Genomic DNA, 17,097 nt, shown 5'->3' with positions numbered 1-17,097 from the left:
CAGAGAGAGAGAGAGAAAGAGACTGATGGACAGAGATGGTGAAGAAGGCTGTCTTGGACTCAGACACTGGCTAAGCAACAAAACAGTCAATCAAGACCGTATAGACATACACTGTATGTCCAAATGTTTGTGGACACCCCTTCTAATGAATGCAACCATGCTGACACACACCCATTGCACAAGCTGCTTGTATAGTGAGCAAATAAGTACCACCAATAGAATAGGACTCTCTGGAGCAGATGAACATCAGCCTATTGGCACCATGCTGCCCAATACCAGGTGTGGGTTAGAGGGGTATAAAGCCCCCCAGCACTGAGATGTGAAAAAGTGGAACTGTGTCCTCTGGAATGATGGTTGGTGCTCCATCCAATACTTTTGGGATAAGTTGGGGACTTGGGGATGATGAGGTGGGGTGGTGATCATCCAACATCCTGACCTCACCAATGCTGTAGTTGCTAAATGCAATCAGATTCTTACAGCAATGCTCCTCCAAAGTCTAGTGAAAAGCCTTCTTCTTCCCTGGACAGTAGAGACAGTTACTCCAACAAAAGCAGGAGAAACTCTTTTTTTTATATTCTTGATTTCGGAAGAAACAATGAAAGAGCTGGTGTCCCAATACTTTTGTCAATAGTGTAGTTACAGTACCCTGACACAACGTAAACCACAGCTTCCTTTGGGCTATCTTGGCTTGAAGGCCCAATAAAACAGTCTACAATGGCTTTATGAGATATGCTATTGTGAAAGGGACGACTTATAGGCCTGCTGACCCAGACCACAGCCACACAGTGCTGTATAAACACACACGGATAAACAGCAAAGTGGACAGAAAAATGGAAACACCCCATAAATTATTAATCACAATTATAAAGACAGCCCAACAGGTGAGTCATATTAGGCAGAATGCCAATTAGCAGCATGTGTCAAAGCAGGAGGTCTAATAATCAGCACTTTGATGTGTAAGATTTTCAAAGCATCATTAGGCAAATCACTGAGTTCAAAAGAGGCCAAATAAGTGCAACAAAAAATAATGTAAAATTCAAGACATAAAAACATCATGTACTTCCAGATGAAACAGTATTAAGTTATTGTACAATGTACACCAATCAGCCATAACATTAAAACCACCTGCCTAATAATGTGTAAGTCCAAACAGCACCAACCCATCAAGGCATGGATTTCACAACATCCTTTAAGGTGTCCTGTGGTATGTGGCACCAAGACGTTAGCAGCAGACTCTTTTTTTACCATCAATGAGCCTTGGGCTCATTCGCTGGTTTACCGGTTGTCTAGTCATCACAGTTTGGTAACTTTCTAACTACTACTGCTGTTGCCAACCAAATACATCAGGCTGTAGGCCTCCCAAGTGCCCCAACCGGAGTGTTTACCTTATCACCATGAAACTGCGAGACTGCCCAGCTCTCCCAGGGTGGGTAGGGTGGTCCTCCCTTAATCCCTCATTCTGGCTAGCGCTGTGCTACCCAAATGAGCATCAAGTGCATTAAGCAGAAAAGATACGGTGATCCCAGGTATGATACCCATTTCTTAACTCAACAAGGAGCCTCAACTATCAAAACCGGACAGTAAATGTCCCTGAATGGCTTATGTGGTCTTCTCAGTGATTATGTCTAAACACTGAGCCTTATTCACCAACAGAAATAAATTTCCTCTTAAAATCCATGGAGATATCAGACTGCATTGTAGATATCTGAAATGCAGTCTTCCTCTGCTCATTGACCCACTGTCAACGCTGAATTAGAACTGAAGAGAGCTGGCAGTGCCAAAAGAGAGCATGACGGAGTGCTCGCCAAAACCAGGATCAACACTGGCTAGGCTTTGATATGAGGCGAGATCTCTGTGACCTGAAATGATTCAAAAGTGATGCTGAGGCTTTTTCTTGCTGAGCAGGTATAATATTGTGTTTTTATGACGAGCTTCTGAAACAGACAGGCAAGCTATCATTATTTTAGATTGGTGTGTATCTGCATTGCAGTGTGGTACAGTACAGCAACCTAACGCTGCTTTTTTGCCTCTGACAGCTCTCTGACAGTGCCTCTGAGCTAGTCACTATTCTCTGACAATATCAAGAGCTATCCTCACTGTAATTTCATAAACACAACCTATGCGACCACCTAAACAGAGACCTACTAAACAGCTGTACTGTGATAGCCAGTGTTTCAGCCAATAGCCAATCTGTTGGTCAGTGTTCACCACTGTTTATTTCTGTATTCCCCATTTTTTCCCCGTAATTGCTCTCTACATTGCAACAGTATTTCATCGTAAATAAGCAAAACTATATACTCAAAAACACAGAATACAGTTTAACTCAGCAATTTATGCACATTAACGTTAAAGTGTAAAAACGCTAACGTTTAAATTCACGTTAAAAACACTTTAACTAAAAGTCATTATTGTGAAGATACATGTTTTGACAGTATGTCCATTGAAACAGTTATTAAGCAGATAAGAATGACAACAGTAGCTATATAATTCTCCTACAGCCTCTGAAGAAATTTCCTTCACCAGGTTTTGACTGAGCTCTCTCTGAGTACTCCACTGACTTAGTGAAGGTAAACTTGCAATGGTCAGATTCGTCCACTCTAAAAGGAGGCCACGCCACAACACATGTTTCAGAAGTACTCTTGTGGCAGTTGGTGTAGAGCAACACATAAAACCACTAGCTACCAGTAAGCTATTACATCATATGGGAGACCAGGGTTCGATTCCCAGTCTGGGTGACCATATGCTGGGCTACACCAATAAGAGTCCCTGGGCAAGACTCCTAACGCTACGTTGGCTTGCCTCTCTAATACAAGTAACCTTGTAAGTCGCTCTGGATAAGAGCGTCAGCTAAATGCCGTAAATGTAATGTAAATGTACTCTTCCACACGCTCTGTGCAATTACACTTTCTCACCAGAGAGGTCTCTAAATCCCCAAATCTGGGAAGATAGTGGTCTAAGGAAGACAGTAGTGAATGAGGCCCATAGTTAATATTGTAAGCATACCGGAGACTCTTCCTCTTGATGAATGGTCCCATTTACCACTAAACACAGTTCTACGTCTTATTAATTACTGAATATTTACATAATGTTTTCATTATTTGTCACCATCCATGTATTTAAACCCATTTACTACAAGTCCCACTCCCACTGTGAGGCTGCCCCCCTCCCCTCCCCTCCACCCAGCTTCATCTATAAAAACCACAGAGCAAAGAACATCGAAACAGGACACGAGAACTACAATTAACGCAATTACAACAGCGCTAATAACACACAAACACAATTAGACCTCTTCGTTACTGTCTACGCACCGGTTCATACTAGCACACTCCAATCTAATCACACGCCCACACACTATTTCATGTTATTTCTCACATTTGGCTGAGCTCCATAACCAAAATAGCAGACGACTCATTCTGGGCCTTCTCTTCGTTCCTCCACCTCTATCTGCTTCATCTGCGACGTGGCGCGACGCGACCGCTCCTCATTTAACGATAGAGCCACAAAAGAAATGTCAGTTGGAAATGTCAGCCTCATTTGAATGACAAGGATGAAGAGATTAGTGAAAGAATGCAGGGCAGCGTACGCGAAACAGGAGGTTTCGCGATATGGACAAAAGTATTGGGACATCTGCTCATTCGCTGTGTCTTCTGAAATCAAGCGTATTAATAAAGAGCCGATCCTGCTTTTGCTGGAGTGACTGTCTCTATTGTCCAGGGAAGATAGCATTCCGCTAAATGTTGGAGCATTGCTGCAAGGATTTGATTGCATTCAGCAAAATAAAGTATTAGTGAGGTCAAGATGTTGGATGATCACCACCCCACCTCATCCCCAACTCCCCAACCCATCCTTAAGGTTTTGGACTGCGCACCAACCATCATTCCAGAGAACACAGTTCTTCCACTGCTCCACAGCTCAGTGCTGGGGGGCTTCATACCCCTACAGCTCACACCTCAGACATGCAGCCAATAGGTTCCTATCCATCTGCTCCAGAGAGTTCTATTCTATCGGCCAAACGTCTTCCTCTACAGGGACGAGACAAGCTGTGGGTTCCACTTAGAGTAGCTGAAGTAGTAGGGGTGTCCACAAACATTTGGACATGTAGTGTATAGTGTGAAGCCTCACAAAGCCATGTTAAACTGGGGGAAGGCTCTTCACGTCAGTGTACAAAATCCGGTGTTTCTTTAAATATAACCATGCAATATTCAAGGGACACTGACCAGCCTTTACATTAAAACCACCTGCCTAATGTTATGTAGGTCACTTCATACTGCCTCTGAGGTGCACCTCTGAAGGTGCAGATTAGCAGCAGATCCTGAATGACCTGTAAATTGTGAGGTGGGGACTCCACTGATCCAGTCTGTCCAGCCCATCCCACAGATGCTCAATCGGATCATGATCTGGGAAATTTGGAGGCTAAACTGGAGGTACTAAGCACTGCATACCAGGAACGCCCAACAAGACCTGCCTGATGTTTTGGAGGTGCTCTGACCCAGTCATATAGCCGTCACAATCTAACCCTAGTCAAAGTGTCTTACTGTACACCGTTAAAAACATAAGATTCTTGAGGAACGTTTGAAGGTTTTTCAGTCTAAAACTGTGAAGGAACCTCTTAAGGTGCTCTGAGGAACCACCAAGGAACCTTTTTCTTCTAAATACCTTCTTTTCTTTCCCCAAGGCCAAACATGGGGTATATCTGTGTGTGTATGCACATGTACACTTAAATGTCTGCTCTTTTTTTATCATATTTTATGTTTCAGGTTCTTCAGTCTAAACCTGAGGAACCTTCAAGGAACCTTTTTCTTCTAAAAAAAAAACTTTTCTTGAAGGTTCTTCTAAGCACCTGAGAGGACTACATTTAAGGCATTTAGCTGACGCTCTTATCCAGAGCGACTTACAAGGTCACTCATATTACAGAGGTGGGTCAATGTAGTGTTAGGAGTCTTGCCCAAGGACTCTCATTGGTGTAGCACAGCATAGTCACCCTGAAACTTGTTCTCCCACGTGTTGTTCAAAAAAAGCACTTCATCCTTTTAACAGTGTAGGGCAACCAATCAAAACAGAGGTCATTTACATATGTATAAGTCCTATAGGCACAGTAACAAAAACAGCCTGTTTGATTCTAAGAGATGATAAGAGGTTGGAAAATGGCTGAGTAGAAATTAATTAGGATGTTTTCCACACAGACATCACAAATGGACCACAAATGTAGGCTATGGGCCCTTTAATAACGCTAATGGCCTCACATCACCACACTGCCCAACCAGCAGGGCTGATCACCTCACGTTTTACAGCGTAGATGATGGAGCATTAGAAGGAGCCCATGAATGGTGTCTCATTACAGCTTCCAAACCTAACGTTCTTCAGACACCGCAGGCCGTCGAGCGCTGATTACGCGGAACGTTATCCCTTTATCTGTCGTAAACCACATCAATAACGAGGTCTGAAAGCGCAGTCCGCTGACCGCAACATGGAGCAGAAAGATGTAGGAAATGTAGAAGGTGGATGGAGAAGAGGGATGAGAGTGAGGCAGCTCTGCTGAGGGAGGAGCGCTGACCAAGAAAAGGTCAGCCAGCAGAGAAGAGAGAGAAAGCCGGAGAGAGAGGGAGCAGTGTGCTACACAGAGCGCTGACGCTAACCACTAGTGACAACACCTCTGTCCCCAAGCCAAACACGGGATGTGTGTGTGTGTGTGTGTGTAGCTGTGTGTGTGCACGTGTACATTTGAATATCTGCTCTTTTTCATCATATTTTATATGAACAATTTCAGTGAATTCTCTGAATGTAGATGTTTGTTGGTTCTGGCCACAAGGCTGGACTGCTCCTGCTCGGTGCTGAAAGTGTGTATTGGTGTGCACTTGATCATCCAGAAGGTGTGTTAAACTGGACGCATGTGTGTGTGTGTGTGTGTGTGTTAGGGGTGGACAGTATAAAGATTAACATCACTATATACTATTATATACTATATACTATACTATTACTAATAGTTCTATTACTGCTACTATTAGGCTAATAATAATAATAATAATAATAATAACTGTTCAAAATTTATATCGTCCTATGATTTCGTCCAACAGTATCTTATGATTTCATAGAAATTAGGACTGTAACTAGTGCTGGGCAAAATGACCAATGACTCAAATCAGTATCATGTCTAATTGAACATTTTGCCTCGATTAATTGATTAATGAGTGACTGTGTAAAGCTGCTCGAGTAGCTTACTTCACTCAGTGTTTGAGGGCGTCCATGTCGCAGACTGGACGGGGCAGAGTCATGTGACCACAGTACATGAACAAACACAGTAAGGAAAGTACAGTAACCCTAGAATTCAACCCTTTTGATCAAAGACTACTTACAGAGCAAACAAGCAAGTTACAACAGCTTGTTACAGGGTACACCGATCAGCCATAACATTAGAACCACTCATAATATTTTGTGATCAATCGCATTGTGATGAATTTTGTTATCGTGATACACAATATGACTTTTTAAGCATATTAAGGATATTGTTAGCAACTGTTAGCATTCCCAACAGTGTAATTAGACTGGCTTAATTAGACTAAGAGCAGCAGGTGTTTAAATCACAGTATCACTGTATTAGAAATGGGAGAGTATCTGAATAGGATTTTTTAAAGATCTGTCACTACGGATTACATGTATTTTGATAAATATCATGTATCGGGAAAAATGTGCCGTAAATATCGTGATTATAGTATTTTTAACATATTGCCCAGCCCTACAGACAGGTGAAGTGAAAAACATTGATCATCATCATCATCATCTACAGTGGCTTAATCTGTCAAGGGGTGGATATATTAGGCAGCAAGTGAACAGTCAGTTCCTGAAGGCGAAGAATCCGAAAACCACATTGTGGCGGCTAGAGGACTAGGTCAGAACATGGGGTGTTCCCGCTATGCAGTGGTCAGTACCTCCCAAAAGTGGTGGCCCCATGGAAGCCCCACCTCATAACTTACAGGACAACCGATGATCCAGCGACAGGGTTCTGGGCACCCAAGGCTCACTGATGGTCTTGAAAGCCCCACCTTACAACTTACAGAACTTACAGGATCTGCTGCTTACATTGTGGTGCTAGATACCACAGAACACCTTCAGAGGTTCAAAGAAAACAAACGAGAGACCATGAGATTTTGTCGTACTTGCGCAAAAACCTTGTATATATATATCACTTTTTGACATAATGTGAATCTGGCAGCTGCTCTTTACATTGGGTCTGAATTTCATGATGAATGGACCAATGGAAATGCTCCAAAATTACACTGATTTCCGTCCTAAAAGATACAAGATTTTTCCGTGAGAGTAACGATGTGTTTCCCACTGTTTCTCTCCTCTTATCTGACCTCTTCTTCGAAGTCTTCTGGACTTACATTTCTTCCTGAAGCCCTCTCTCTCCATTTGCTTAGCTCTCTCTCTCTCACTCTCTCACTCTCTCACTCACTCTAGCTCTCTCGCTCCCTCTCTTTTAGAGAATGCTTCAGCAACCAGCCTGGAAACCACTGGAAAATTCCTTATTTTCTGCAAATTAGGCAAGAGAACAGAAAGTACAGCGCAAATGCACAAATGTAGAGTCAAGGTCTTCCAAGCACTGAGTGTCAAGGATCTATTTCACAGCAGAGGGATGATTGCACATCTTTCTAAAGTATCAGCTTTCTCTGGAACTCTGAATACTACCAATACTGTCATTGTCCCACAGCCTGGGGACCACTGAGATAACTCACAGTACAACCTCCAAACCCTGGACATTTCTACACTATTCATATGTGCAAATGTTTGTGGACACTCCTTCTTATTAATACATTTAGCTACTTTACATTGCACCCATTCCTGACACAGATGTGCAAATGCACACACACACATAGAGCTTGTTGAGTCCCTGTAGAGAAGTACTGCCAATAAAATAGGACTCTCTGGTGCAGGTCGGAATGAACCTATTGGCACAATGCTGCCTAATGCCATGTGAGGGCTGGCTAGAGGGGCCCCAGCATTGAGCTGTGGAGCAGTGGAAGAACTGTGTTCTCTGGAATGATGGCTGGTGCTCCATCCAATTCTTTTGGGAGGAGCTGGTGAGTTCAGGATGGATGAGGTGGGGTAGTGATCACCAAACATCCAGATCTAGTAGAAAGCCTTCTTCTCTGGGCAGTAGAGACAGTTACTCCAACAAAAGATGTCCCAATACTTTTGTCCATACAGTGTAACTACACTGTTGACTGTTGCTATCTTTTAAATGAAGTGGCTTTGCTGGTTACTCAGCAACTTGACTAATCAATGAAGAAATGTGTTGCCAATGTTTTGCTTTTATTATCAGTCTCATCAACCTGACATCAACCCGTCATCACAGCCCTGCCTATCTACGATTAGTGCAGTCCTGAAAGCGAGAAGGCCTGTATACACAAGCAGGACATCAATACATAACTGACAGTCTGGAGGGAGAGCCACTCCAAAGTCCATTATGTTCGGTTTCATCGTCTCTATTTCAGCGTAAACAGAAAGTGGCAGCTTTGAGGCAGGGGGGATTTCAGAGCACCTGGTGTCTGGCGAAAACACCCAGCCGCACAAACAAACAGAGGAGCTTTACAGTGTGGAGGTTTAGACGTAGCCTGACATGCTCCTGTGCCGACTCGGCACTGTGCTGAACATTCAGACTAACCTTTTTTTTAATAATAAAAGGATTACTGCATTTTAAATGGCTGTGAAAACAGTAAAGAGGATCACGCTGTCTCCATTACAATGTACGGCGGCCTGGGGTCTAAACCAAACGTCAGTGAGACGAGCAGTTACAGTTAACCTGAGTACTGGTCTACATACCTCATACACCACATTAAATTATCAGAAACAGTCTTAAATCTTTTTAAGCATGCAAAGAATTGATCCTGCGGGTTTATTTAACGGATTGGTTGTTTTAACGCAAAGCAACACAATGTAGTAGGGCTGTGTATCACTCTATCTTTTAAGATTCTGCCAGTTTTATGGTATATCAGTATTTTATTTATGCACATATCATTTATTTTTTACCTTTTTAACTGACTAATTAAAAAATTACTAATTAACTGCCTTCTTTTTAAACTAAAATCCTATTGGAAATAGTAGTCCTGTCTGTCATGGCGTGTTAGGCCAAACGTGAAGGGATGAACACTCGCAGAGATGGAATCCAATGCAATTGGATGCAATTGTGGGTTTATTCAACAAAACGAACATAAAAAGCAAGAGTAGGAAAAACATGAGCAGCGATGAGAGGCAATACCGTGAACAAAACCGAAACACGACAACAAAAACCTGGGACTGGGACTAGTTGGGAGCTGAGCAGGCACTAGAGCCTCGCTCAGCCACTAAGCAAAACGGCAAGGCCGACCAAACCTTGAACTGCAGCGTGCTGCCGTGAGCGTGGGTCGCCTTGCTGGGACGTGGGTAGCCAGTGAATCCTGACAGTGAGCGAGCGAGCATCAAGAGTGACCTGCTCCTGAACGTAGATACTGAGCTGAAGCTGACCTTAACACACCTTAGTCGTACGGGGGAACCTCTCAGGCAACCTCAAGGTTCTAAACGACACAATTCTCGGCTGAACCATGGTGTTGAGGTTTCTTAAGTACCCCCAGTCCCAGGTGAAACACATGAACCAAACGAACATGACTCGACTCACACATGAACACAAACGAGGGGGAAGTCCTTATTTGGGCCTGTGGGCGGTAGCTTGGAATCGCCCTGGGAAGGGTGCGATACAGAGTGCCTGACACTGTCACTGACTACTAATCCACATATTTAACAAAAAAGGTGTATATTAAATATATTTAATGTGCAAAAAAGACAGAAAAAATAATAAACAGAAAAGGTAAATCTGTAATTGTTGCTGATACTTATACACCGTATTGGTACTAGAGAGCTAGAGAGACCCTACATAGAACATTTTTGTTTGCAGACTTTATGAAACCAAAGCTTTAAAGTACCAGTAAAAGCCAGACATAAATTGTTACTACTATTAATCAGACCTTTAACAGAACTTTTACATTTACAGTAGATTGTTTTTTGGTTCTGAAACCAGAAGCTGATTTTCAGTAGTTTGATTAAAAGCCAGACACTGAGGTTGAAGATTAGAAAGATTATGCTTCCCTACCTGCTCGTATTTCTGCACTGTGGCCATTTTAATTTTTTTACAGCTCTGAAACTTTTCAAATATGCAGTTCCTCAACCTGTAAACACTGTTCCTTCAATCTTATTAGATCTTATTTGGGATCAGATATAAAAAGTACAACCTAGAAAAAGTATAACACTATAAATATCAGGATTTTTAGCCACATATCCAGTATTTAAGTCAAGAGTTGGTAACAGTATTGGTACTAGGTATAGGCAGATACTTGAAAATCTAGTGTAAGGTAAAAGTGGTATAAGTGCATCCCCAATTAGTGCATTTTTTAAATCATACCCGTTGAACACAGTTTATGAGCTGAACTTTAGAAAGAAAACAAAAACATGTTTATCAATGCTAATGCTAATGCTAACGCTAATACCAAAACACACACCTCTGCAAAATGCTAAAATCGACTATACAGGGAAATGCTGTGTTTATGTGTAGAGGGTTTATAAATGCAGTAAATGAATAACATGCAGATTACTGTAAAGGACAAATGATGTCAAAAAGGACATTTCTTCTGTGCTTTGTGTGACGTTAGAAGCCGAGTCCATTTCAGAACCGCAGACAGCGCTTCCACCAGCGCCCATCACTCAGCTCAGCTGCAGAGAGGCCGGTTTGCTTTCAGCACCACGGAGAGCAGAACTCACAGCAAATCTAATGTTTACTCCAGATAAGCTCTTCCACCCCTTTCAAAAGCTGAATCCCACGGGTCAGCAGCCTGATGCATCACCATCAGAGGGGGCTTATCGGCATGAGTGATCACACGGAAAAGGCACAGCTAAGTGCGAGCCATATTCATTACTGAGCGTTCCGAAAAAAATCAGCGAGATGACGTAGCGAACCTCACTGCACACTGCACACGACCAACTGTACCCAAAAACTCCGGCCACAGCCTGCAATCTGCACTGGATTTCCAATGACAGCAAACTCAACGACTTAAAGGCCATCATGTGAGCGCTGATCTCCGGGCCTGCTGAAATATTTAACTGCTGAGTCATTAACCAGCAGCCGCCACGTGTGACCCCTGCTGATGGCCACCGGCAACGACCCTCCCGGACCCCGCCTTGACACGGCACAGTGCGGAGTTGTAACACAAAATGGCCTTAAATGTTCTCAGAGGAGAGAATTCGGTCTGACCTACACGCGCCCTGTCGAAAAGATAAGCCTGTATCTCAAAGCCTGCCCTACATCAAAGGGATTTTTATACCAAGGATTTGACATTTACAGAACAACGGGGGAGCCACCCATCTTCATTTTCTCTCCGGCCCAAATGGGCACAGAAAAACACTTCTGCACTATTGTTCACGGTGTACTGGATGGGGCTGGATACAGACCCTCTTTGAGACGCTAAGTGTTGTGGACAGAATGCGGCACGTCTGTGCTTTCCTTCCCACAACAAGTCTTGTAAATGAACCTAAACGTCAATAATGGCAGCGCTTGGCATACGATCTGGCTTTGTTTAAGGGGGGAAGGACCCGAGGATCAAAGAGTTGTGTAATTTGAGCTGAAAGCAGGCCTCAGAACAGCCAGCAGAACACACAGACAATACATCAGCTGCTTCCACGGCGATAGAAAATCTTTACCCTCCTTCTCTAAAGGGAATATCAGTCAAAAGCATAAAGGGACAGCATAGGAGGACAGTCACCTTTACCCTGTTGAGATTTCAGGTGATTTAAATGTGGCATAACCCCTTAAACAGCCTATGGCCTGCAGACAGTTCCTGTAGACACTGAATGACACGCCTTAGCGTGCAATGACTGGCTTCCTGTAGCTGCTGCCTGCATTAGATTCAGAACCCGGACGCTGGTCTACAAAGCCAAGACTGGACCAGCCAGCTCCTCCGTACTTGATGGCGATGGTCAAAAGCCGATCTGCACCAAGAGCCCTTGCAGCTTCAAGTACGGCTCGGCTCGACCCGCCATCCTTTAATATTCACGGAAGACAGGCGTCCAGACTTTTTTCTGTCCTGCACCGAAGTGGTGGAACGAGCTTCCCCTGGGTGTCCGAACAGCAGAGTCCAACGCTCGCTGTCCTTAAACCCAGACTGAAGACCCTCCTCTTCTTCCAAAAGTACTTAGGCAGAGTGACTTCTGTATTTAGTAGTATCTAAACTAGCCTAGCCGATATAAACTACCAAAGGGTATTTCCTGAGTAAACAGTGAAGCACCTTGAGAAGAAGGACTAATGTTTAGGGGTTAATGGCCGTAATGTTGGTAAAGGTGAACGGGCGTCACGTCCCATTGAATTAGGAGAAATCACTGACGCAGAACAACAATCTCAGAGCTAACGTCACAATCTGCCCTTTAAAAGAGCCAGGCATGTGCTGATAGAAAAAACTGTAATACGACAAATTCACATGATATCAAAAAGTGAAAAACTGCATTTACATTTTTGCAATTTTTCACGTTTTGATATGTTTTGATGTTCTTTACATTGTATCAAAATTTCACAATGAATGGACCAATAGCCATCACTGATGCGTCCCGATTGGGTGTGTGGTGGCGGGGGGGTTTAGTGTGTGGAGGCTACATTATTGATGTATTGGTCACTGCATACACTGCACTCTTTTCCTACATGATAGATGTCACTGTCTGCTCACAGACTCGTCCCCACCTCTGTCTGAGAACAGAACCATGCGACTGGCTAAAACACATGCAAGTAAACAGTGGGCAATGTCGAGCAAAATGTTCAGCAAAAATCTCCATATATTGTACGATAAATCGATATTTTAAGAAAAATGTGAGCTCTCGGATTAGACTCTGTTATGCTCACATGTTACAGGCTAATACACGAGACGATAATCAGTACACGTCTAAATTCATGATTGTTAAAAAAGGTCGTGTTACAGTTTTTTCTATCAGCACATGCCTGGCTCTCTTAAAGGGCAGATTGTGACGTTAGCTCTGAGATTGTTGTTCTGCGTCAGTGATTTCCCCTAATTCAACGGGACGTGACGCCCGTTCACCTTTACCAACATTACGCCTATTAACCCCTTAACACCCCTTATTACATTTACATTTAAGGCATTAAGGCCTTCTTCTCAAGGTGCTTCACTGTTTACTCAGAAAATACCCTTAGCTAGTTTATATCGGCTAGGCTAGTTTAGATACTACTAAATACAGAAGTCACTCTGCCTAAGTACTCTTGGAAGAAGAGGGTGTGACAACGACAATATCTCATGGGCTCGTTTGTTTTCTTCAGAGGAAGCCATGAAATTTCATTTGGACACTATATAAAAAACAGCTGCCAGACTTACATTATGTCAAAATAATAGAGACAGCGCCACTATACAGCAATTACCACATGGGCTACATTTAATATTACAGGATGATTTATAATGACAGCTATGTTCATGCTTGTTTGATTGAATATCAAAAAAGCGCCTAACTGGCATGCTGGGCAAGTGGCATTATGGAAGTATTGTTATTTTTTGCTCCTGAACTCCCCCTAAAATTAGGGAGCGTAATTTACTTTTACTCCACTGCTATAAATACAAATGCCCCCTCATGGCCAGCTGTACACATGCATTTGTTGACAAGCTAAGAGATGCAGAAGCAGCATCTAAAGGTACAGAAGCATGTGGGCTGAGGCGGTAGAGTAATACTAAAGGATTTTACACTAATAGTTTACGCAGCATTTGAATACATTTGACTTTATTATGTTATATTATATTATATTATATAGGATACAGTTCCTGCCACAGCTAACACTGCTCATTTCACTGACCATAATATAAAACCTTATATAAACAACAGCAAAATGATGTAATGTGCTACAGTTGGATAGATTGACTTAATCTCTCCAACTGATGTGTGTGTGTGACTCTGAGTGTGTGCATGTGTGTGTGTGTGGGGGGGGGGGGGGGGGGGGGTTGCTCCGAAAGGACACCAGCAAACCAGCAGTCTGTACACAGTTCAGACACCCAAATTGGCCTCTCTACATCTCTGTGTCATCCTGGTGCACCAACACTTGGATATACTGTATGCTGGAACTGCTGCTCAGCAGATCAGTGATTTTTTCATTGAACCCGAGCACTGAGAACTGGTGTTATACCAGTTTCTGGCAGCGTTCCTGAGCATCCATCATAGCCAGTGGCCTCCACTTCACTAGAATTCTTGGTTTTGCTGCTGCTGCAACATTTTCTTCATATCCCACCAAAGATTTTCAGATAGGAGACTATGACGGCCAAAATCATCTAGGACATCTCCTGAAACCAAGCTTTGGTGAACTTTGTGGCACACCTGGGGGCCACTGTCCTGTTAAAAGCTCTAATGCCACCCAAGCTTTCTTATAGGCTTCCAGTGCCAGAGAAAGGAAAGCAGCCCCAGAACATCACTGAGCCACCGCCATGCTTCACCGTAGGCAGGGTGTTGTTTCCAGGGTATGCTTCACTTTTCCATAGGCCTAACAAAAGAGTTGGAGTCGACTGTTCTCGAGCCTTTGAGTCAGTAGAGGTTTACGGGCATGGAGCATAGACACCTTCAGCGTTTGACATGGACCTTGCTGTGCAAACCGAAACCCAGTGCCTGCTGCCACCAAATCTTGCTGTAGGTCTTTGACCTTCTGCCTCCTCAGGGGACCTGCTGCCTCCTTTCTGCCACATCCAGGTTGTCACAGACCCCAAACATCACAGACCCCATTTACATCTGGTCACTTCATGCCATAAGATTGTAGACGCATGCTTTTCAAATGGGTGGTCAAATGCTTCTCCAGTTGGTCAGGCTGAAATCTGATCGCTGGGTGGGACGGAATATGCAAATTCACTCGTTACTTGGCAACCAGTTGTTTATCCGTCCAGCCTCTCCCTGTGCTGTGCTGAAGCTGGTTGCTGTCTCAAAACTCACAATTTTACATGCCGTTAGCTTCTCTGAGAGCACTCTAACAGTGTTAGGCCTGGGATTAGCGTTGTTGTTATCATTGTTATTACTGTAAATGACGACGGGGTTCCCACTGGGACGACATTTCCCATGACGTCCATACAGAACATAATACATAGACCAGACCAGTTACCACCCCCTACAGTCCTGGTATCTACTACACTCCTACTACATCTCTGTGACATCCTGGTGCACCAACACTTGGATATACTGTATGCTGGAACTTATTCAGACCCATTATGGCTATTACTGCTGCTCAGCAGATCTGTGCTGTGCTGAAGCTGGTTGCTGTCTCAAAACTCACAATTTTACATGCTGTTGTTTTCCATGATTATGATCCTCCTCACGGATACGGATCTTGTGCCCACCAGCGTTCTGCATGGGAGGAGTCCTGGCTGTCGGATGCGTCTTGGAGAGATGGACATGTGGCTCAAATTAATTGGTTTGAGTGGTGGGATTAGTATCTGCTTTAAATGGGAGCGTTCACACCGGCGTTTTGATGAGGCTTGGCCTGATCCAGATACAGTCCTGATACTCAAGACGGACGAGATGAGCAGGTGTGAATGAGGTCACAGTCAACAAACCCCTCCAGCCAATCCAGGTATCTGATGCTGATCTGATTTTATCTCAAGCACAACTGATGCAACTCATGAAGCCATAGATTTGCCCCCGATTTGCAAAGGTGTGCTCTTAAGGGGGATTCTATTCAGGGGTCAGTGGTCATTGAATTTGGGGAAAGCACTTATACTTATACTGGTTGTGTTGGGATATTTAAATTGCTGTTGTTTGATTGGTTTATTGCAAACAGCTGGATGCTATTGGCAATGGGGTTCGATGTGTACAGATACAGCTCCCCGTCTATATGTCCCAGGAGCGTCCAGAAAACTTGACATATTAAAGCCGCATGAACCACCTTAACGTTCAAAAAACGTTAGCTGGGTCAACTTTCCCGGGACACTGTCCCACCAGGAGTCTCTAAATACCCAGTTTTCCAGTTTATCCAGGACGCACAGGAACCCTGAATGAGGCAGAAATGCACACCATCACAGTCTAATCAGACTCAGCTGAGAGCAGAAAGGTCACTCCGACAGGTGCAGCTTAGGAGGCATCAACCCCAGCCTCATGCAGCTTTAATTACAGGGAAACTTCACCCCCTCCGGAGCCAAAACCAAGACCCCCAGCGCCCATATGTTCCCCCCACCTCCACCCCTCAGACCAGAGCGACTTTAGAGGGTCAATGAAGCGTCCTGCGTCAGCTCTCGCGCTTCCCTTTCCACGCATGCCCCATCAACACGGGGAAAACGCGCTCGTGCTGATCAATAATTAAAGCGTCCCGAGCTCTTGGTTAAACTGAAGGGGGTACCTGTGCGTAAACAGACCAACAGACCCCCCCAACCCCCTCCTCTTTTTAAAGCGCACCTCTCCTCATGCATGCATCCAAGCCGAACTAGGGCACGAGACGTGTGTTAGCACCACCGAGCCCACCGTCTCTGGACCCTTAAAACGCAGCTGAGCTCGCGCCTCGTGCTCGCAACGCGTACGCGTAACGTCCGGGTACTTACGTGTAGTGCTGCGGGAAGCGGAGGATGGCAGCTCCAGGTGAGGACAGCGCGAGCAGGAGAAGCGCCGTCTGCGCGCAGAGCAGGCACAACAAGACGCTCGAGGACGGCGCGCGGATCGCCATTTTCCATTAAAAATGCAAGGAAGTGGCAGAGAGAGGGAGCGAGACGCGCAGGGAAACAGACACAGAGAGATAGGGGAGATGCGAGGGAGCAGGAGGAGGAGGAGGAGGAGGAAGAGGAGGAGGAGGAGGAAGAAGAAGAAGAAGAGAAGGAGAAGAAGTAAGGGGGGTTCAGGTGGGTTCTTGCGAGCTCGCGCTGCTAAGGGTTCTCTTGAAAACGCCGGGTTCTCCTGGCGCGGTGTCGAGCGATGGCGGAGAGCAGCTGAAGATCCGAGCAGTGTTAAAGCTCAATGTGAAACCGACTGAGGGAGGGAGGAAGGAGAGGAAGAGGAGGAGGAGGAGGAGGAGGAGGAAGAGGAGGAGGTGGAGAAGAAGGAGGAGGAAAGAGAGAGACTGGA

At 44.4% G+C, this 17,097-nt stretch overlaps 1 protein-coding gene across 4 annotated transcripts in view; it reads right to left on the bottom strand.

The window, feature by feature from the left end:
- cacna2d2a (calcium channel, voltage-dependent, alpha 2/delta subunit 2a) overlaps positions 1–17,090 on the bottom strand; it is a 295,606-nt gene extending 278,516 nt beyond the window's left edge. For all 4 annotated transcript variants that reach the window (XM_072684877.1, XM_072684878.1, XM_072684879.1 and 1 more), the window contains exon 1: positions 16,581–17,090. In XM_072684877.1, the coding sequence (XP_072540978.1) occupies positions 16,581–16,702 (122 nt within the window). In that variant the 5' untranslated portion in view covers positions 16,703–17,090. The remainder of the gene's footprint in view (positions 1–16,580) is intronic.
- Between the last annotated feature and the right edge of the window lie 7 nt (positions 17,091–17,097).

This window comes from Salminus brasiliensis, chromosome 7 (genome assembly GCF_030463535.1).
Source record: "Salminus brasiliensis chromosome 7, fSalBra1.hap2, whole genome shotgun sequence".
Classification (NCBI taxonomy): domain Eukaryota; kingdom Metazoa; phylum Chordata; class Actinopteri; order Characiformes; family Bryconidae; genus Salminus; species Salminus brasiliensis.
This window is presented reverse-complemented; position numbering and strand designations above follow the sequence as displayed.